At 38.8% G+C, this 23,407-nt stretch overlaps 1 protein-coding gene across 2 annotated transcripts in view; it reads left to right on the top strand.

Moving 5' to 3' along the window:
* LOC103606365 (MAP3K7 C-terminal-like protein) overlaps positions 1-1,950 on the top strand; it is a 42,755-nt gene extending 40,805 nt beyond the window's left edge. For both annotated transcript variants that reach the window (XM_008590975.1, XM_008590976.1), the window contains one exon: positions 790-1,950. In XM_008590975.1, coding sequence (XP_008589197.1) covers positions 790-970 — 181 coding nt within the window. In that variant the 3' untranslated portion in view covers positions 971-1,950. The remainder of the gene's footprint in view (positions 1-789) is intronic.
* Positions 1,951-23,407: the final 21,457 nt, after the last annotated feature.

Below are 23,407 nucleotides of genomic sequence, written 5' to 3'. Positions count from 1 at the left end.
TGAGTGGGAACCGGTCTGCATGTGGGATCCGAACTCACGGCGGGAGCGCCACCACGCTCCCAAGCGGTGCACTATAGCAGTGCGCCACCGGGCCGGCCGGATATCATTTCTTTTTATAGCTGACTAGTGTTCCATTGTGTATACATACCACAGTTTTTTTTATCTCTTCATCCATTGATGGACATTTAGGTTGATTCCATCTCTCGGCTACTGTGAATAGTGCTGTAATAAAGGTGGGAGTGCAGGCATCTTTTTTCACGTACTGATTTCATTTCCTTTGACACATACCCAGTAGTGGGATAGTGGGGTAGTAAGGTAGATAGATCTATTTTTAGTTCTCTGAGGAATGTCCATACTGTTATCCACAATGGCTGTACCAAGTTACATTCCCACCAACAAGGGTTCCCTCTTCTCTGCATCTTCGCCAGCATTGGTTTTCTTGTCTTGTTGATAAGAGCCATTCTAACTGGGGTGAGTTGGTATCTCTCTGTGCTTTTAATTTGCATTTTCCTGATGATTAGTGATTTTAAGCATTTTTTCACGTGATCTATAGGGATTTTTGTGTATGTTTAGTAATTTGGATGTGTCCAGTAGAGGTCTAGAATAAAATAAAGGGATCTAAAACTTGCAAAGCGGGAAAAATAAAAGTAAGTCATTGGAGACAAGTACAGATGGGTAACAATTTAGAAGAGCAGGATGGAACATTCTGGTTCCATCATGCTATTACCAAATAATTTAATTTGCTTGCATTGAATTCTGTTCTTCCTGCCCTGCACCCTGAATCTTCAGAAAGGAGCTCATTGCCAAGTTGGATCAGGCGGAAAAGGAGAAGGTGGATGCTGCTCAGCTGGTTCGGGAATTCGAGGCTCTGACGGAGGAGAATCGGACATTGAAGCTGGCCCAGTCGCAATGTGTGGAACAACTGGAGAAACTCAGAATACAGTATCAGAAGAGGCAGGGCTCATCCTAACTTTAAATTATTCATTGTGAGCATCAGAGGTTGGCAACTGCTATGCACTGGCCAAAAGAATTTTTATTTTAAAGGGACAGTGAGGCAAATCTATTGCTTCTTTCTCTTTATTACCCACATGGCAAATGTCTATAATGAGTTTAACGCTTGCCAGCTTCTAGTTTGAGAGAAAGGATATTTTACTCATATTTTAAGTGATATCATAATGCAAAGCTATTACTAGTATATGTTTTTAGAGATCAGATATATACTTTTTTTTTTGTTTAGGAAGTTATGATCATACTGTACACCAAGGGTAGAAAATAATAAAAATAGACTATTGACTGGCCCTGCTAGGAATCATGAGCTGAGCAGAGTTAAGCCCTGAAACAAACCAGTAAGATGCTCACTGTAGTTCAGCATCTGTGTATTTTTAAATTTCATGCCTTTAATATTTCAAATGTGCTCAAATCTAAACTGCCAGAAACTTCTTTGCATATATTTATGTTCACCAGTCAGATTTAATCCCTCAGTGATTGATTGTACTAAGAATAAATGGCTGCATATCATAAAAGCTTCCTCATGAAAATATTAGCAGAAATCATGTTTATGCCAAAAGCACATTTGCCAGTGCTAACTTGCTGTTGTAATTAAAAACAGATAAGGCTGCATTTTCTTTACGCCATGTTACCTCACGGTAAACATCTCTGCCTTTGCTTGTGTGTGTTCTGGGAGCATGTAGTTAATAGAAAAGTGTCTTTCAGACATTACTTTGGAGAGTCCCATTAAAACATCAGGGAAATTGTAACTAGTACTTTGTTTTGGATTTAAGGAGATGGTTTAGATCGGTAATAATTAATAGGAAGATGTGCGTAAATTAAGAATTAAAATAATTTTTCCCTTATTCTACCCATCACCATGTTTTCCCAAATTTATCTCTTTGTTATATATCCATTTCTATTCATGTAACTTCTTTTTCATTAAACATGGCTCAAAACTCAGTTTTATTTTGTTCCTTTCTTAACCCCCCTTTTGTGAGAAATGCCCTCACCTGTCCAATGCCAAAGGATGGACACAGAGACACGAGGTACAGAGAAGGGAGACTTTAATAGCAGTCTTGCAAGACTGGGTGTCTGTTGGGCAGGCATGCCACAAATGGTTACATCGAGTAATTTATTCCCTAGTGCACAAGTCCCTCCCCCAGTTCCTCATTGGCTGAGTACTATGGGATATACAATCTTCCCAAACATTGCCTAAGTTTCATTATTTCCTTACAAGGTATTTATTGTTCACTTCCTGTTGATGGAAAGTGATGGACTCATGACAAGCCCACAAAAAGGCTCGCCAAATTGTTCTGAGCAGGGAAAAGAACAAGATTATCAGTCACCATTTTGAGAAGTCATGCTTAGGAGAGTGTACTTTCAGGGTTTATCAGGCCATGAGTTAGTCAAGCAACCCTTGTTAAGCTATTCTTGAAAATGAATCACTTAGGCTATTTTCCCACACTTATACTAAAAGTTGGGATTGCTTAACCCTGGTCAGAATTTGTTCTTAGTTGTATGTACCAAAAAAGAAGTGAAGTCCCTTTTGTGGAAAGACTGTGGTTTCTAATATAAATAACTCATAGCTGTCATACTGCATATGATGCATTTGTGTTTTGAGGTATTTGCTCCAAAAAAATATAAAAAAGGAGTTCATTAAAACAAGATGTCTCAGATATACCTGTGGTTCTCAACTGGGGGTGATTTTGCCCCCATGGGACACTTGACAATGTCTGGAAACATTTTTTTTTGCCCCAACTAATGTTAGGGGTGCTTCTGGTATCTAGGATAGAGGTCAGGGATGTTGCTACACCCTACAATGCACAGGATAGCTCCCCACAACAAACAACTGTGCAGCCCAACATGTCAATAGCACCCAGATTGATACACCCTGTGGTAGACTAATCACTGGGAAGTTTTGAGCAAAGGTCAAGAGGGAGCACATTGCAGGGCCATGGGCTACTTGCCATGTGATGTAGAGTTATGAGGCTCTCTTGCATCTCAATCCTCAGGCTCCCCATTTGCAAAAGGAAGCTTTCTGCTAGATCTCAAAGTTCTAATGTTATGTGAGCCTATTCACCCTTAAGCTGCTTTAACATTTTACCAAAGGTGAAAGTCCCGATTGTCCTGGCAGAACCTCCCTTTTTTATTAACCCCCTTTTTTAGTATTAGGCTTATAAATACTAATATCCAGGGATTGTTCACTAACTTTATATAAATTCAGGGTTAATGGAATGGGAAGAAGAAGGGTAAGTTCCTAACCTTTAAATAAAATAATTAGTTTTTGGTCACTGCTCATCTGAAGAGGGTTGTGTGTATTTATAGAATTCAAGCAGTCATGGCCCATTGTAGAGAATGGGGGCCAGGGAATACAGTTCCTGAAACTCTTCGCTCTACCAGAATGAAAATAATTTAACAAGATGAAAACATTTGAACACTGCTGGTATTACAAAGAGAATGGGGGCCAGGGAATACAGTTCCTGAAACTCTTCGCTCTACCAGAATGAAAATAATCTAACAAGATGAAAACATTTGAACACTGCTGGTATTACATTAAAGAGTTACTGAGCAAATCTTTTTCATATCTTTGCTGGTCTCAGCCTGAAATCTGATTATGTGTTTCCAAAAGATATATATTTGTGACTAAAAAGCAAGCATTTTCCTAGGTGTGTGTGTGTGTTAGGCAGATTTTTATTCATGAAGACATGAGAACATCATCTATTTTTGTAGCACGTCAGAGAAATCTAAAGGCAGAATATCAGTCTCACCTCTTCATTCATTTGACAAGTTTCCACCAATGTTACTTACCACTGCATATTATCTATATAACACATGTCATTTAAGAATTTTCTGTCTTCAAATATATTTACAATATTCATGCTATTAGCCAATAGTTTTGTTATAGAGTATTAAAAATGAGCATAGGGCTGGCCAGTTAGCTCAGTTGGTTAGAACTCCCCACCTGGCCAGATGCCGAAAAAAAAGAGCACAGAGATCCTGCTGGTATTAGAAAGCTAGTAATTCTAGTTTTCTTTAGTGCTGGAATTAAAGGAAAATGTAACTTATGTTATATTCTGCAATTGCTCTACTAAAGAATTTGCTATTTGTGGGCCATTTAATTTGTGTAGACATGAAAAGAATGTAATTTGTCTGACTAGAAATCAAATCTCTAACTATCGGTATGGACAGAGCGTGTTTCTCTATGTCATCTCAATGCCTGGCCTTGGATTTGTTACTAACTCAGTACAAATAAGGAACTAAAAGGGATTTGGAACTCAAATTCCATTCAACAAAAAATTTATTATGCATTCATCAAGTACAGGGCAGAGCAATAGCAATATAGGCTACAAATACGAATGACACAAAGACTTAAAGATGACTAATGTGGTCGCAGTGGGTGGGATGCATTGCATGAGATAGAGATTAGAGACACAGGGAATTGTTAGGAGGCTAATAGAAAGGTATATGCAAGAAGAGTCTCAGCGGTAGCAATTGAAATGGACTAACAGACTAGGGGGGATGGGAAAGAGATGAGAAGTAGAATCCACATGGCTTGGGATGGACTGCATATTTGACTGAGGTAAGAAAGATGAAAAGAAATAACATTTAATGAGCCCCTTCTGTGCCAGCTTATACGAGATGCTCTGTATAGGCTGTATTATTTAATTCTTTTAACAACCTGAGAGATAGTTATGATTTTCCCCATTCTCCAAAACCAGAAAGTAATGTTACATAATTTGTACAAAGTTCTCAGAGCTGGGATTCAAATACAAAGTTTCATTCATTCAATATTTATTGTACACCTATGCTTTGCCAGGCATGCTGTGAAAGGTGCCAAGGACACAAAAGAGAACAGAAGAAATATGGGCCCTGTTCTCATGGAACCCTTAGTCTAGTAAGGGAGTAGATATTACCCACATGAGGTAGTTTTAAAAGATATCCAAAAATTCCCTCAAAAGGTGGAGCCTAATTTCTCCCCTCTTTAGTGTGTCAGGCTTAAAGATTTGTTTCTATCTAATAGAGTCAAGCAGCAGTGACAATATGTGACTTCTAAGACTATGTCATAAGAGACACCAGAGCTTCCTTCTCACTTGCTCTCTTTTGGATCACTCTGGGGTTAGCCAGCTGCCATGTTGTGAAGAGACCCCAGCAGGCCTATGGAGAGGCCCACAGGAGAGGTCTACAGGATAAGGAACTGGTGCCTTCAGCTAATAGCCACATAAGTGAACTTGGAAGCAGATCTTCCAGCCCCAGGCAAGACTAGAAATGTCTGCAGCCTGAGACTGAGCCAGAACCACCCAGCTGAACTGCTCCTAGTTCACGATTCTCAGAAACTTTGAGACAGTAAATGTTTGCTGTTTTAAGCTGCTAAGTTTTGAAGTGATTTGTTATACAGCAGCAGATAATGCATGTATCAAATATATGAGGTAAGTGCCTAACAGGAAAGAAACATGGTTTATGAATTATATTAGTTCGTTTCTGTTGCTTATAACAGAAACACCTGAAACAGGGTAATTTATAAAGAAATAAAATTTATTTCTTATGGTTTGGGAGGCTGGGAGGTCCAAAGTCCAGGGAACACATCTGGTGAGGGCCTTGTTCTGGGGTGGCAACTCTTCACAGCAATGCAGGGTGTCACATAGCAGATGGCTTGAGAAAGAGAGTGTATTAGTCTGTTTTGTGTTGCTATAACAAAACACATAGAACTGGGTAATTTATGAAGAAAATGAAGTCTATTTGCTTACAGTTTCTGAGGCTGGGAAGTCCAAAGCCCATCTGGTGGTGGCGATAGTGACCCAGGGGTCTCACATTGCAAGATGGTAGAAGCAGAGAGAGCAGAGAGAGCAAGAGAGACTCTCCTCTTCTTTTAACGCCCTCAGAACCATGCCCCTGACCACCATTTTCAATCCGTTCACTACTGCACAGTCCTACAATCCAATCACCTATTCAAGGCTCCACCTTTCAATTACCATAATAGGATTTCCTACCTTCTTAACAGTTACAGTGGAGGCTAAGTTTCTAATACATAAAATGTGGAGAATACAATTAAAGCTTCAATGATTTTGGGGGGAACATAATTCAATCCACTACAGAGAGAGTCTCCTCAGTTGTTAGAAAGCCATCATAACCACATCCATGACCACCATTAAACCATCAATGGATTAATCCATTCACTAGGGCATGGTCCTCACAATTTAATCACATCTTCAAAGTCCCACCTTTCAATGACTATAATAGGATTTACCACCTTCTTAACACTGTCATGGTGGGGATTAAGTTCCGATTGTGAACTTTGGGAGACACATTGACTCATAACATGAGTGCACATAGAAAAGGGAACCTGACTGAGATGAGGGTCTGGCTTCCTTAAGGTAGTGAATGCTGAGCTAAGATCTGATGGAAGAATAAGAGCTAAAGAGGCAAAGAAGGCAGGTGGAGGAAGAAGATCTAGACAGAGAGAAAATGCGCAAAGGCCCAGTGGCATGTTCAAGGACTTGAAGGAAGGCCACTGTGGCTGAGTGCAAAGAGGAAGGGAGAGTATGGAACAAGATGAGGGTGTAGAATAAGGTAGGGACTTGAAGATCACATTCAGAATTTTGGCCTTAATCCTAAAAGCAATGGGAAGCCATTGAAGAATGTTAAGCATTTCATAGGGGTAACATGTTCTCCACTAAGATAACAAATTTTTAGAGTTTTCTTTTGTAAGTCATCTCATTTCCAGTTGCTTAGAGTGCTATATAGTGCTATTTATACTATATATATTTAGATACGTAGGTAGATAGATAGATAGTAGGGTCATTTATGTAGAGTTATATACACATTTTATTTGTAAAGTGATTTTAATGAATATTTTTCTCCTTAGAGAATAAGTAAACCCCCAGCAGTGTCAAGTGGCCTGGCAGAATAAAAGGCAGACTAAGTCTGCCTCCACTGTTACCATTAACATATTTAATTTGGTGACATCAATAATTGTGCTTGTTATGAAAATTTCTACAATACACCTGTTTTTTAATGTTTACCTCATGTTCAAAGTTGCCAGACTCAGAGCTGTAACAGAGTATTCTTAAACAATTAGAATCCTGGGCCGACCGGGTGGCACACTGGAGAGTGTGTGCGGCGGCGCTCCCTCCGAGGGTTCAGATCCCACGTGGAGACCGGTTCCCGCTCACTGGCTGAGCGTGGTGCCGGCGCAACACCGAGGGTTGCGATCCCGTTGCCGTCCCTGGTACGGGCGCGACACCGAGGGTTGTGATCCCGTTACCAGTCAGTAAAAAAAAGACAAAAAGGAAAAAAAAAAGCCAATTAGAATCCTTACAACAATGTTTCTCACTCATCTTTGTTATTTTTAAAGAAGGATTATAATCAGAGCTGGGAATACAGATCACATCGCACATGCACGTAGAAAGCAATACTTACAAAGGCAGAGCTAAATAACTCACAAAGCTGATCACATTAACCTTTAGAATCTTGGAATACCCTTTCAGTTCTAAGATTCCGTGTTTTAATTAGCTGGGAATATATTCTTTTATTTCTCATAGTTACAAACAAATGCTCCCTAAAAGAAGAATATACTTAAGAGAGTTTTAAGTTACAGTGTTAAAATCATATCCATTTCACTTTGCTCTCTGAAACTTTGAAAATGTTCGTTTTCAGTCCTGGTGTGTGTGCATTTCTCAGCAGCTCTGAAGGCAGACAGACACAAGGGGCGGCTTTTATGAATGTAGATTATTGAGGTGATGATAGTGACCCTAAGGTGATGGCCTGAATCATACCAGCTGGAAAACAAAGTTTTTCCCTAAGGAGTCAAATTTTTAAAAACTTTTTATTGGCTGCTTTTGGACTCAGGAGTTTAGGACCAGCAGAAGGACTGACTCAGTGTGTGTCAAGGAGGAACCACATTTTTGCACAACCAAAAGAGGAGGAATTTGCATTTGTAAACTGCTGCACTCTGTTTTATCTGTCACTGAACATGACCGGGCAGTGGCTGTTCTCTTGTGTTTGAGTCCTGAAAAGAGAAAGATAAAGAGCTGTAGGACAAGGTCAAATTATGCATGAAACAGCTTTTCCCCAGCTTCTTAATTCCCTGCTCACTTCTCATAAATGGAGTAAATGTTGAACAAGCTGACTTTCTCCCATCATTCCTGTAAATGAGGATATGACTCACAAGCCCTGCAATCTCCGAAATGCCGTAGATACTATGGTGATTTGATTATTTAAAAATAGCTAGGAAAAAAAGGAAGAAATCAATAATGGGTAAGTTGGGGTGGTTTCTTGGTTTTGTTTTGTTTTTCATTTAAATTGTTATTGAGTCTCACCCTAAGTGTTCTCAGAAGATGTAGTTTGCCAACCAAATCTCAGGGATTTATGATTTCTGGAAACTAATGTGAACATGCTGGTCAGATCTCAGATCCCAGGTGAGAGACAAGATGCAAGACTCACCACAGAGTCACTGTGGTCTGCTTGCAAATCTCAATTTGGCTGGACGTTCTGCTTTTCTATAATGTAGAGAGAGATGAGTGCTCAGAGCACTTGAATACACTGCCCCAACCTCCAAACTGTTACACAATTATTTCAATATAAATGCAGGTATTTAGGGTGCTAATAATAATAGTAGTGGTAGGAATAACAATAGCTTTTATTAATCGTACTGAATGACATTTGTTGATCTTTAGCTAGCTGATTCAGGAATGGGAAACAAGGGACCTCTTCATTGTTAGCCAGGTGCTAAAACCCCCAAAGTAGGACTTACTGGCAAAACGAGGTATGAGTTTGAGATTTAGTATTAGGGTTCAGGAGAAGAATCTTCCTTTACCCTACATCTCAGTCTTACTCTGTATTCGTCAGGGTCCTGGTAGGGAAGAGGAGCACACTCAAAAAGGGGTGATGAAAGAGGACTTAATGAAGAGACTACTTATAAAGTTGAGCACAGAGTTAAGGGGAATCAGAAGGTCTGGCGAAGCCCTTGGAGCTGGATACCTCAGGAAAGTCTCCTCTAAGCTTTCAAGGGCAAAGGAGGGAGAAAATATTAGGATCTGGAGTGATAAAATCTTAGGAGCACCCCACCTCCACATCTGCCACTGACCTTCCTTAAGAACTTGTCTTTTTGTGGGGAAGTTGGGCCACAGCATACCCAGGGCTTGGCAGGGAGAAAGCAGGAGGATCATACCTCAGTCTCTCTCTCCTTCTGTCCTCCCATCTTCTGCTGGTGGCTCCCATTGGCCAAGCCCGACTAGAAGCCAGAGGACAAGGAAGCCCAGTTGCCGTGGTCCACACTGCCAGTCGCCCAGGGCACAGAGCAGGGTGGAGAATGGTGGAGGTGGATTTGTAGAGGTACATGGAGAATCTCCAGCACAAACCACCAACAAGCAAAAGAAATGGACATGCCTCAGAAGCTGTTAAAGAAAGCAGGATGCCAGGCTTGTGATTTTATTCCAGTGATTTTGCCCAGTAGTAAAGCCCCATTAAATGTCTGAAAATCTGAATTGGGAGAACCAGCAGCTGCTCTTCCCTAGGGATGGGTCAGAGGTAGGGTTGCCAGAGAAAATACTGGACACCCCGTAAAAACTGAATTTCAGAAATCAGATAAACAATGAATAACTTTTTAGCATAAGTATGTCCCAAATATTGCATGGGATATACTTTAAAAAATTTGTTGTTGATCTGAAATCCAATTTTAACTGGACACCCTATATTTTTATAAATAAGAGGCAACCCTTATTAGGCGGGTGGTGTGGAGAAGACTCTGCAAATGTATTCATGTAAACATGCACCTGTCCCAAACTGTGCTCCACTATAATGTGTTTAGTGAAAAGAAAGTGTCCTGGAAGTAGAATATAGTTTAGCACTTCTGAAACTATGTTCTTTCAACACCAGCATTTGAATGTTAATGAATATTTCAAAGAAGGAGGAAGAGGAGGAGAAAAAGAAAGAAAGAAGGAAGAGGAAGAGGAGAAGGAGGAGGAGGAGGAGGAGGAGAAAATAACTCTGTTTCATGGTCAAATAAGTCAGAGAAACCCTGGGCCAAAAACAAGTTAAAGAGTTCTCATGGCTTTAGGGTTTCCCCTGATGTTTAATGCTAACATGCACTGGGACACCAATCATAGTGTTTCTTTGCTTTACTTAAAAACCAGCATAACAAATTACGAGCCCAAAATCCCTTTGTTCCACTGTGACCATAGGTTTCCAATGAAATGCAGTTTAAATTTAACAAAGTCATTTTGGTGTCCATCATATTATAGCAGAATTTTATCATTATCTCATAATCTTGCTTTAAGGCTAATTTGCATTTATAAAGATGTTTTAAAGTTCCCCATAAATGTTTGCAAAGTGATAACATTCTTTTTAATCAGATATCAGATTATTCTCTTGATACTGAATGATTTTGCTTAGCTTAATATGAAGAATCAATTAACTCCAAATTATCATCTAAGCAGGGACAATCCTAGATTATTCAGAGAGAGAAATGAGGATAAAAACATCAGCTTTCTCAGCTTCTCAAGGTTATTTTTGGAAAGAAATGAAGTAATCTTGTGAAAGGCTGTGCAAACATCACTGTGCTGCACAAAATTTTACTATCCTCACTGCAGAGCTATCCAGGTCTTATGGTTTCCTCTATTCCTAGTCATAGGTATTTTATCTAATTTGTTGTCCAATCTGTAATTCTATCCTGCTGTGTACAATGGGAGTAAAAAGGAGGTACATTAGTTAGGATTAGACAAAGCTGTGAGGGGCAGAAACCCACCAATTAACAGTGGCTTAAACAAGGTGGGAGTTTCTCTTTTTTCTAATGTAAAAAACTGGGCCTGTTTAGTACTGAGCTAATATGGAGACTCTGCTTGATAAAATCTTCAGAGCCTTCAATTTCTCTGTCATTACTGTGGTATGTTTTTCATTCTCATGGTCTAAAATGGTGGTATCTATATTTCAGAAGCCAGAGGGGGAAGGAACGAAAAAGAGGTGGGCCCAGGGAGTGGGCTGGCTCTCCTGGAAGTTGGTACAAGATGCTTTCAGTTACATCCTTGAGATGGTTAATTTTATGTGTCCACTTGGCTGGGCCAGAGGGCACCCAGATATTTGGTCAGAGAGTATTCTGCCTGTGTCTGTGAGGGTGTTTGCAGAAGAGATCAAATGACTGGATCAGTAGACTGAGTAAAGCAGTTTGCCCACCCTAACATGGGTGGGCTTCATCCGATCAATGGCAGACCTGAACAGAACAAAAGGCTAACCCTCTTTCAAGTAAGAGGAAACTCCTCCTGCCTGGCTGCCTTAGCTGCGACATGGGTTCTTTCTCTCCTTCAGACTCAAACTGAAACATTGGCTTTTTCTGGGTCTTGAGCCTGCTGGCCTTAGACTAGAAGTACACCATCGTCTCTCCTCAGTCTCCAGCTTGTCAACTACAAGTCTTGGGACTTGCCAGCCTCCATAATCACATGAGCTGATTCCTCCTAAGAAATCTCTCTCTCTCTCATTCTCTCTCTCTCTTTCATGCACACATGCGTGAACGTGGGCACATATTAGTTCTGTTTCTCTGGAGAACCCTGACTAATACAATCCTATTTCCTGGAACTTAGTATGGAAAAAGGAAAGTGAGTATATGGGGTGAAATGTGTGGGGGTGTAACCAGTAAACACTGTGACAGGAGGGGAGCTCAGCTCTTCAGGGTGGCTTTGAGTCAGCAGTGACATCGGTGCTGCCGTCCTTTATTTCAGGAGATGATCAAGAGTACTGCTGTTTCAGCAGTTTAGGCTCTCCATTCCTCTGTCCTACCATGGAAAAGTTTATGAAAGATATTAATCACACTCAGATTCCTTCATTTTTTTCTATCTATCCAGAGTATTTTTAATGCAAGTGTCTCTACAAATATAAAGCTTTGTCACTTCATCCATCAATACAAGTTTGTGTTTTTATGATTTGTGTTTGTGTGTAAGACACAGAAATGAGATATTTGGTTTACCTTAATGCCTGAAATAGAAGTAAAGATGATTACTTTAGTATAGCAAGTAATAAACTCCCAAATTGCTGGTATTTTCTTTCCTTTAAACTAGGTGAAGTTTGTCAAAGGTGAAGAATGACAAAGAAAGGTTTTGACAATAGTGCCAAATTACCTTACTCAGTTCCTAGACTGGGAATTTTGAAGCCATTTCACTGGCTTGTAGCAGATATCACATTACAGGAGGTCTAGTCCTTGATTTTAGAAGCAGCTATCCAAGCTCTTGTAAGAATTTTTAATAGGATCATGCATCTCTTCTTAAGCTCGGCGGAAGGACCAATCATACATAACTCCTAATGGTTACTGCTCAGTCATTTCTTACCTGCTGTTCTTTTCATCAATGGGGACAGCATGGGTGTATAGGGCCTCATTTTGGTTTGCTATTGTTAGGCCGCCAGACTAATCATTAGGTGGAAAGTTGAATAAACATTTACTTTTGACTTATAATTGGTTACTGTACTTAAGAAGGGTATACTGAGCATCAAGACCAACTAGATAATTTGCAAGGCCCAGTGCAACTTAAAAATTGTGCATCCCTTGTTTCAAAAATTATTAAGAATCTCAAGATAGTAACAGTAGTTAAATTCAGTTCAGGATCCTTCAGAGAGCTCAGGTAGAACACCTATGAAGCTGACCCTTTTTAGCAGCATGCATTTAGCACGTTGATGTCTTTGAAATCCTTATAAAACTCTTACCCCATCCCCCTACTCCGCAGCCCCCAACTCTTCTGTTTCTTCTAAAATCTTTACTTCTGCACAACACTATGAAACGTAAGAGGGTCTGCTGAGAAAGCATTAATTGGCTTAAATCCAGACTTTTTTTCTTTTTATTTCTGAATATCAAAGCTCACAGACTTTTCCCTATTTTCTGACCCCCTGATATGACTCAGTATTTTAGGCAGCTTCATAGTCCTGTATAGCATGGAGTGAAAATTTGTGTGGCTATTTGCAGGGGATTAATTACTATCAAATAAATCAGAAATATTCTTCAAAGGCCCTTGACATTGAATATGGAAAAATGACCTATAAGAATTAAGTTATTCACATGTAGTGGAAGTGAACTAATTACCAAGGGAGATGAAATCTACCTGGATCATGAAAGATTTATAAGGCAAATTAAAAGCATACATTCTAATCAAAGTAGTTTCTGATTACCTTATTTCCTATGATACTGTATTAGTCAAGGTTCTTTAGAGAAACAGAATCAATATGTTATATAGATATATGTAAAATGAAATTTATTATAAGGAATTGGCTCACATGATTATGAAAATGGGCAAGTCCCGAGATCTTTAGGGTGAGTCAGAAAGCCAGAGACCCAGCAGAGGTGATGGTATAGTTCCTATCCGATGGCCAGCAGGCTCAAACCCAGGAGCAGCTGATGAGTTTGAAGGCAGCCAGGCAGAAAGAATTCTCTCTTACTCAGGGGACAATCAGCCTTTTTGTTCTATTCAGACCTTAAAATGATTGGTCTGCCCACACTAGGGAGGGCAGTTTTCTTTACTCAGTCTACCTGTTTATATGTCAGTCTCATCCAAAAACACCACCACAGGAACACTCAGAATAATGTTTGATCAAATATCTGGGGACCCTGTGGCCCAGTCAAGTTGACACATAAAATTAGACATCATAGATACCCAAACTCTGTATAGCTCTTAAAATTCCTGGTTTCACATTTATTTCAGAAAGCTAGCTACTGTTCATCATTTGTTTAATTCTACTACCTGACCGTAACTGAAGTTTAATTAGGACTGAAAATTTAATTGCATATAAATTCTTACATCAACAGTTTACTGGGTGCTTGCTTTGTGCTAGGCACAAGTTAGGGCTGCAAAGATGACCAAGGACAGCTGATTAATACAAAGGACATTGGTTAAGAAACAGCTTTATTAAATGGGTTGTACATGAGAACTTCTTCCTTTACTTTGTACCCCTCACTAGAGATGTGACTTATTCTGTCACGATTACACTTTTAGAGTCAGAACCCTACAAATGTCATCATCACTACTGAAGGGAATATGGTTGGTTATGTAAAAATGCAGAATGAGGGGCAAGTGGAGTCACTCAAAAGTGGATCAGAAAATAGATAAGGTCATAGGCATCAGCCTCAGTGGGTCAACAGGAGTTGGGAGGAGTAAACAGAGGGTTAGCTTTTATTATTTGGTCTCAGTCTACCTATTATTTCCTCTGAGAAGACTCCTTTGACCCTTATGTACTCATCTCACCCTATTTATTATTTTATTTTAGAACGTATCACACTGAAAGTGCTTTCTGACATGTCTGTATTCCTGAATGAGCTGGGAGCTCCTTGATGACAATATCTGCGTCGTTTAACAAGTTGTATCTCCAGAACTGACTTCAGTGCTTGGCACCTAGTGAGAATTTAGTAGATATTTGCTAAATGAAAGAATGAATGAGGACCTTATTCATGCCCTCTCAACAACATTTAAGACACTTCGCTGGGTGTTTGGTGGGGGAGCATCAGGAAGGATGAGGTAGAAGTGGTGGTGAAACAAAGGGATTGGACATTGTTCCTGGCCTCAAAGAGCCTGCAGTCTGGTAACACTTGTGAATAATGGTGTCATACAAGACAAGTGACATAATATGATACCATAGCACAAGATAAGAGACTAAGATTGCCAGATTTAGCAAATAAAAATATAGGGTACCCAGTTAAATTCGAATTTCAGATAAGCAAGAAATAATACATGTATGTCTCATGGACTATTTGAGACTTACCAATACTAGCAATTATTCATTGCTTATTAAAATTCAAATTTGACTGGACCTCCTATATTTTACCAACCCTAAAAGTGAAGAATGTGGGCTATAAGAGATTGCATCTGTTTTTTTTTTTTTCTTTTTTCCCCCAGGGATGGAATAGGGGTATTGGAAAATGGTAGTTGATTTGAAAAAGATTTTCTGAAAGTTATGAACTGAGTCAAGTTGCGAAAATTGCAAGACAAAATGTGAGGAAATGCAGTTCTGGTCAAAGTAACCTCAGGTGAAAAGGTGGGATAGTGGCAGCATCAGAGACTGGCCACAATCTGGTTTGGCCAGTGTGTAAAAGGGTGGTGAGAAACCCAGGAAGATGGTTGGGCAGGGTCTGGTGACTCCACATGTTGCAAAGCCTCAGTCCCCTGAGTAACCCCGCCCCCTTTGCCTTGGTCACACTTTGTGAGCAGGCAGAACAAGATCTTTCTGTCTGGGCAAATATTTCATCCCTGCCTAGTTAAGTGGGATTGGACATTAGTTTCTCTCTGTAAACAGTGAAGAGGAAACTCCAGGAGCATTTTGCAAGGGTCATAAATTGCTCAATGTTTGCACTTTTCAAATGCTGGTGTCAAAACAGCACTCTAGCATAAAGTTGAGAAAAAAGTGAACACTAATGATGACTTATCAAAACAAGATATTATGGTGTGGGAAATATTTTCTATGGCATTTATAATTTTAACCTTTCCCCATTTTCTGTTAGAACATCTGCTTAGCATTAGGTAGTACATACATAATAAAACAGATATAAATAGCTTATTTATGACCTAGGAAAGAAATGGAAATGCTTCTATGTAATCTTTATTGAGCACCTATTTCCGGGTGGCAACATATTATTTCTCGTAATCTTCACAATAGTACTATAACACTATTGTATATATAAGTCTACACAATCACACTAGCACAACTTTAAAGTGCATCTTGTCAGACCTCGCAATGTTTACTTTTTATGTATGATCACTCAGGCAGCAATTGATTATTTTGAAATTCAAATCCGGTTTGATTCCAACATCTATATTGTTTCCATTTTACCACGCCTGTAGACAGGTACTCACCGATAAATAACAATTATTGAGCACTTACAGCAGACACACTGTGGGAGAAGAAAGGGGGGAACATCTAATTGTGTCTTGTGGACACCAAGGATAGCTTTGCAGGGAGATGTTGCTTGAGTAATTATTAAAAAAAAATTATCTCATGTCTTAAACAGTTTAATAACAGGCAATACACAAAAAATACTCATAGGTAAAACAAATATTAGTAGATTTAAAAACATATAGTATTTCATCCTAAAAAGTTCTAATTGGGTTTCTGTAATCTTTTATTAAATGTTCCACATTGATGACACACAAAAATTCTTACACATTACTCCCTTTTTCTATTAAACATGCACTAACATTATATGTCATGTTCCTTAAATGGTCATTATTTATAATCTTTAGCTACTTATGTGATTATATTTTGGTGCCATTTTTGTCAGAAACACCACAAATTCACATAGAAATATGTTTTAAACTTCTTTGTAATTCTATAACCTACAAGAATGGTTACATAGTTGGGTTAACTAAATTCCTCCCACATAATGATCTCAATTACATAAAATGTTACTTACATAACTAGAAAGGTATTATAGCTATAAAATACTCAATTCTGTAATTACATGAGATTAAAGTCAGTAAAGAGAAAGGCCTGAAATTTTAGCAACATATTCCCTAGAGAAAAGCTGCTGAATAGTTCTGGCCTTATAATTTTTGAGATACAGGTATAAAAATGAAATATGAAAACAAAAATTTTCAATATTTTTCTTTCTCAAAAGACATTAACCAAATTTTAATTGGAAACATCAGCGAGTTTGCCTTGAACACACTCCTGTGGGGTGAGCTCTTTTAACCCTAATCTGACTTCCAAATCTTCTTTCCGAGACTAGGTAGACCTAAGTCCCCTTTGGTTAATGCTGTAGGGGAGTTTAAAACTTTCCTTCCACATTTCTGACATTCAATAATTGGAGTGTAAAATAAACTGATAATAGATAGATTAACAGGAGAAAAAGCATACAAATTTATTGACATGTGAGAGCAACGGAGTCACACAGAGCATAAAACATAAAAAAGGGCCACATGGTTGAAGCTTCAATACCCTCTTCACAGGGGAGAGAGAAGTTGGGGATGTAGGCAATTTTAGAGAAAGAGTAAATGAGTTTTAGAGGAAATGAATGGGCCCAAAGAGCATATAATAGGCTGGGACAAAATTTGTCCGGGCCGTAGGTATAGTGTCAACTCTAGTCTTCCTTCCTGTGGTATGCATCAATTTCCTCTGGTTGATGAGGTATCTGAGGTCAGGATTCACAACAACTGAATATTTTCTGGAGGATTCGGCCCTTAGGGAGGTAGGGGAACTTCACAGAAAGCCTTTCTGCATTTGCCATGTGGGAAAACAAAATATTTCAGCCCCAAAATATATTTCTTTGACATATTTCAAGATGGCTAATTCAGAGAGACTGAAAAAATAAGATTAATCTGGAGGCTATTTTTTTGAGGAAAGAAATTTACATCTGTAAATGCAAACAGCTGGGCTTCCTCTGAGGCACCTCCTCTGGCTTCTATCTATTCTTTCTGAGGGCAGCTGTGAGATTACCTGATATATTTTCTTTTACATACAAGATGTCTCTACTTAACTTTAGCTTCAGACTTCCTTCTTTTACCTGTGACAACACCCCAGAACTTTAGAGAAATCTGGCCTAATGCCATTGTTCTGGGGCTTGTGACCCCCCCCTTCTCTTTTGTGAACACTGGCATTTAATCTTTTTACCCCCATTGGAAATTGAGACATTACTCTCTTGAAAATTTACATCTGTAAATGCAAACAGCTGGGCTTCCTCTGAGGCACCTCCTCTGGCTTCTATCTATTCTTTCTGAGGGCAGCTGTGAGATTACCTGATATATTTTCTTTTACATACAAGATGTCTCTACTTAACTTTAGCTTCAGACTTCCTTCTTTTACCTGTGACAACACCCCAGAACTTTAGAGAAATCTGGCCTAATGCCATTGTTCTGGGGCTTGTGACCCCCCCCTTCTCTTTTGTGAACACTGGCATTTAAGCTTTTTACCCCCATTGGAAATTGAGACATTACTCTCTTACAATTCCCCTCTGCTTTGCCTTTTCCCAGCATGTTAAATAATACAATTTGTTATAGCTTTTCCTCATATTCATCTAAATTTGTCAGTGATATATACTAATGAAACTTCAGGGGTGAAGTTTTCCTTTGGCCCCTTCAGGTGCTCTCAGTTGTCTACATCCCAATAGTGCTCGCCTATTTTCCCTCAGCAACTTATTTGTAAGTTGCTTTAGAAGGTTTTCACGTTTTTCTTGGAAAGAAATTGTGATTCACAAATGCCCAGGGTACTGCTGTTTACCTAGTAAGCTTAGACAGCCATCTTTGACTGGCTGGTTCTCTGACACTGACTGTCTCGAAGCCACAGGAAGAAGGGTGTAATTCTGGCCTTGGAGAAAAAGCTTGCAAGGAAAGTAGTGTGTTTGAATTTCAGATGTGTTCCCCAGTGAGTTATATAAGTTTAATATTTATACTCATTAGCGAATAAATTTTAAATGAGGATAAAATTACAGCTTTTGTATAATATAAAATGAATGTGTATCAAAGACTTGTTTAATTCAGGAATTAATGAGGGGACCAATAAGGTAGGTGAAATAAATTTACAAATAAATGCAAAACTGGTCAATATCTACACAAACTCAATTTGCATTTTTATAGACAGGAATTACTTGCATTTCAATCCATTTTTCTCCAACTTAACTTCTATTGTCTAAAGGCTTGTGAAATAGCCTAGTCAGAGGCAAAGAAAGCATAGATAATGTAGATGGATGAGCTAGTCAGGACACTTAGTAAATTTCAAAGTCATTTACATTTTTTCTTATGTATTCTTTCTTTATAGGGTGCTTTTGGTGCATCTTACAATTTTTGTAATGATAAAAAAAAAATCAAGATCCAAAAATTAACTAGTAAATAAAATCAGTTTTGGGGGTCTGTAGAATAAAAGATAATTTTCTCTCTATGCTTCACAGTTCTTAACTGAAACAGACCCCTGTAATGAAAGATAGATTAACCAGAGAAAAATAAACAGAAGTTTAATAACATGTACACTTTATGTAAACATGAGAGATACTCAGAAATAAGCAAATTTCAAAGAGGTGGCTTTGGATTCAGGCTTAAGTACTATCTTCCACTGAAATGAAGAAAAAATGTGGGGGTTGGGGAAAGACCAGCTATGAGAAGATGCCCAGGAAAAGCACAGTAAACAAAGGTAAGCTTGGTAACTCAGATTTAAGCCCAAGCCTTCTCCACTGACAAGAGTCTCTGGAGANAAAAAAAAATCAAGATCCAAAAATTAACTAGTAAATAAAATCAGTTTTGGGGGTCTGTAGAATAAAAGATAATTTTCTCTCTATGCTTCACAGTTCTTAACTGAAACAGACCCCTGTAATGAAAGATAGATTAACCAGAGAAAAATAAACAGAAGTTTAATAACATGTACACTTTATGTAAACATGAGAGATACTCAGAAATAAGCAAATTTCAAAGAGGTGGCTTTGGATTCAGGCTTAAGTACTATCTTCCACTGAAATGAAGAAAAAATGTGGGGGTTGGGGAAAGACCAGCTATGAGAAGATGCCCAGGAAAAGCACAGTAAACAAAGGTAAGCTTGGTAACTCAGATTTAAGCCCAAGCCTTCTCCACTGACAAGAGTCTCTGGAGATTTAGTCATTCTTTTCCTGGTACACAGAGGGAGACACTCCTGCATATGGAGTTTTTCTTTGTAGATGTACATTTCCCTTACAAAAGGGTAATTTTTACTCTATTTTCAGAGCTTTTCCTGTGTCTGCACTTTCTCAGAATAGCTCAAAATAAACCTTATGCCAAAGAGGTGTATTTTGTGGTGGCATATTCTGGTCTCCTATAGCTCAAAGATATTCATATTCAGGATTTTGGGACTGAAATTCATTTTGGATAAAAACAAACATCAAGTTTTCTTTTGAGGGTATGTTGTTAACACTATAATTTGATACAAAAATGGAAATGCCATTCTATTTTCTGTATGTGGTTCATGAAATACAATATAAACATCCTGAATGATTTGGATCAGTTATCCAGCTACCAGCAATCTCCTATAGATTCACCTCTATAATAATAATAATGATAATACCAGCAATGATAGCAAAAGCCACGACACCCAAGTCTTATTGATACCTTAACGTGTGCCAGACGCTGCTGGGTGTTTTACCTAATTTTTAAAATTTAATTTCTATAACACCGTATACTCATGAAGTGGGTATAATTATGCCAATTTAGTGAAATAGCAATTCACATCTTCCTTACTCTCAGCCCCTCTTCTCAATGAGGAAGAAGAAATTTTAAGCAAGCAAGTTTCAAATTATATATATGTTGAATTATAGTATTTGAAAAGCATCATGGCTCAGCAATCCTTCTTTGGCTCTGGTTTCTTCAACAAGTTGGCTTCTTTCCCCTCAGTTAAATTATGGATAGCTTTATATAACTGTTGATGTTTAATCTCTGTGCAATACTTTCAAAATCTCCCAAGGTATAAAAACTCCCATTATTTCTTTCTTTTATAAGTGGAAAGACTTGACTAGGACTTGAGTGCTTTAACAGACAGAATTAGGGTCTGGAACAACTGATTTCCAGCTGTTCAGAGGGAAAACATTTGAAAGAGTCATGCAATAAAATTGCAAAACAAACATTGTTTGGAAAACTGAGATGGTATCTAGACTACCCACCCTGAAAATCTAATTGATGTTCCCACTTACTCTCTTCTTTGCACTCCTATTTCTTTTTTCTTCTTCTTTGTTTCCGTTCTCTTTGTCTGCTTTGTATTCTTTAAGAGTCATTTAGTACCTGACTACACCAAAAGAAATATGCTGAGTTTGATTTTCCTTTTTGCAAATACTAGGGAACTAATTTTAGTTTAGGTGGCATTTATTTTATAGATGACTCTTTCTTATTGTTCCATAGTTATGGTTCTAAACTCTTACTATCCTGCTCTGAGTTTTTATTTCCCTGCTTGGCATTGTGTCTGGAGGAAAACAAAAAGCAATCACTCTACCAAGGGCACCCTCTAAATAAAGACAGCTTCCCCAGGCCTGACTGTGAGCTTTCTCCACTCCACTAATGGAAGGAGTTAGAACAAGGAAGTAGAGTGAGTCACTGCTGTTGTCACACCCTCAGGAAAACCCCTGCCCCATCTTCCTCTTGTGCTGTGGTGGCGCTTTCTAGCCAATGTCCTGGGTCACGGGAGCTAAGTTTTCAGAACATATACTCAGGGATTTTCTGTAGAAATATAGCATTGATTTGATTCAAACAACAGTAATAGACAGAAGGCCAGATACAAAAAATCTTTGACTGAAGAACAGCAGAATGGGTCTGATCAAAACATTCATTTATAAGCCAGTTATTTGGTAGTGGGAATGTAGTATCCATTTCTTACATATATATCCTCTCTGGTTGTTAGGAGGACTCCTAGATTAGCCCGTTCAAGAATATCCTATGGCCTAGTGGCTGAAGTGTGTGTGGCATTGTTTCTGTGGGGAACATACATTCAGCTTTTCAGTCTGGTTACCAGATACATGTTTCCCCCCACCACTGTGGTTTTAATAGCGGGTGGGAGATGTCCCTCTCAGCAGTTTGCTAAACACTGGGAATGGGGCTTCTCCTGGAGATGATGGTACTTGCCACAGAGAGAGGTCTGGGAGAGGGAGCGGAAGATCCTTATTCCTGTTGTAGAGAAGAGAAGATGATTTGGGGCACCTGACTTGGTGGTGTCTGTCACTAGGAGAGGGGAAATAGAAGAGAAGCAGAGAAAATGTGGGACAATGGGAAGACATGGTCTTGGTGAGAAACAGAGGACAAGGTGTTCTAAAAGTCATACTTTCTAGGACAGTGAGGACCGGCTTGGCAGTGGGTGTGGGGGGAAGGATGGAGACATGTGTCTGAGATAGTTCCGTGTTGAGCCTTCAGACACAGGGCAGCATAGGAAAGTATGTTTACCTGTCACTTCCTTGGGTAGCTCTTTGTACCATGTGTAGAGGAACTCTAGCATGTGTTGACACTGATTAATCTTATTTATGCTATATATCATGATGCCACATAGGCAATCTTGGATTGACTTTGGTCTCAATGTATAATGGTGATTTTGAGGAACTCATTTTATCTGGGAAGCCTTTAGCTTTCTAATTTGTCAAGTGGGGGTGGAAGTGATTTGGGCAATGATTGTGAACTTTCCTTCAAAATTCAGATGATCTTGAAGGTTCCTTCACTTTTTCAGTGACAGGATTGATAGTTATCAATAATTTGAATCTGTGGATTTTGTGATATATCCATTACTTTTTGTTGAGAGAGAGAGAGAGAGAGAGAGAAAGAGAGAGAGAGAGAGAGAGAGAATGCATGTATATTTTTAATTTCCATTCAGTGGCTATCATGGAAAGAATATTCAGCTTAAAATGACCAAGTTGATAATTGCGAGGAAGGAACTTGAAAGCTACATCAGTTTTTTCTTTTTAAATAATAGCTTTACTGATACATAATTCCACATACCATAAAGTGTACTTTTTAGTGTTTTTTCAGTATTTTCATCGAGTTGTGCAGTTCAGAACATTTTTATAACCCCCAAAGAAACACTATACTCAGTAGCAGACACCCCCCGTACTCCCTCTGCCCCAATCCCTGGCAACCATTAATTAATTCAGTTTCTATGGATTTGCCTATTCAGAACATTTCATAAATGGAATCTGACAATATGTGGCCTTTTGAGTCTGGGTTCTTTCACTTATCATCATGTTTTTAAGGTCTGCAGTTGAATAAATGTCCCCTCAAACTCACTGAAACTTAAATTGTATACCCCAAAGTTCCAGGAATTAGAAACTTGGCCTCCGCAGTGACAGTGTTAAGAAGGTAGGAAATCCTATTGTGGTAGTTGGATGGTGGGGCCTTGAAGAGGTGATTAGATTGTGAGGACCCTGCAATAATGAATGGTTTAATTGTGTTCCTGGTTGTATTTCTGAGAGCTTTAAAAGAAGAGCACATAAGGAGCTATCTCTCTCTTTGCTGTGCCATTTCCCATGTGAGACCCTGGGTCATTGTCACCACAAATAAGGCCCTCACCAGATGTGTTCCCTGGACTTTGGACTTCCCAGCCTCTGAAACTGTAAGCAATAAATTTCATTTTATTACAAATCACCCCGTTCCAGGTATTTTGTTATAAGCAACAGAAATGGACCAATACAAAGCCCATCAATGTTGTACCATGTATCAGTACTTCATTTCTTTTTATGGCTGAATAACACTCCATTTCATGGATATACCACATTTTATTTATCCATTCAACAGTGATAGGTATTTAAGTTGTTTCTGCTTTTTAGCTAACATAAAAATCCTGTTATAAACACTCATCTACAAGACTTTTGTGAACATGTTTTTAATGCTCTTGGACAGGAGTAAGAATTAGGTATATATCTAGGAATTGCTGGATCATCTGATAACTTTATATTTAACATTTTGAGGGACTGCCAAACTGTTTTCCAAAGTAGCTGCATTATTTTACATTCTCACCAGCAGTGTATGAGGGC

The sequence above is a fragment of the Galeopterus variegatus genome, unplaced genomic scaffold (genome assembly GCF_000696425.1).
Source record: "Galeopterus variegatus unplaced genomic scaffold, G_variegatus-3.0.2 Scaffold6526, whole genome shotgun sequence".
NCBI classification, from domain to species: domain Eukaryota; kingdom Metazoa; phylum Chordata; class Mammalia; order Dermoptera; family Cynocephalidae; genus Galeopterus; species Galeopterus variegatus.
Note: the sequence above shows the minus strand (reverse complement) of the source record. Positions and strands in the feature narration are given on the sequence as shown.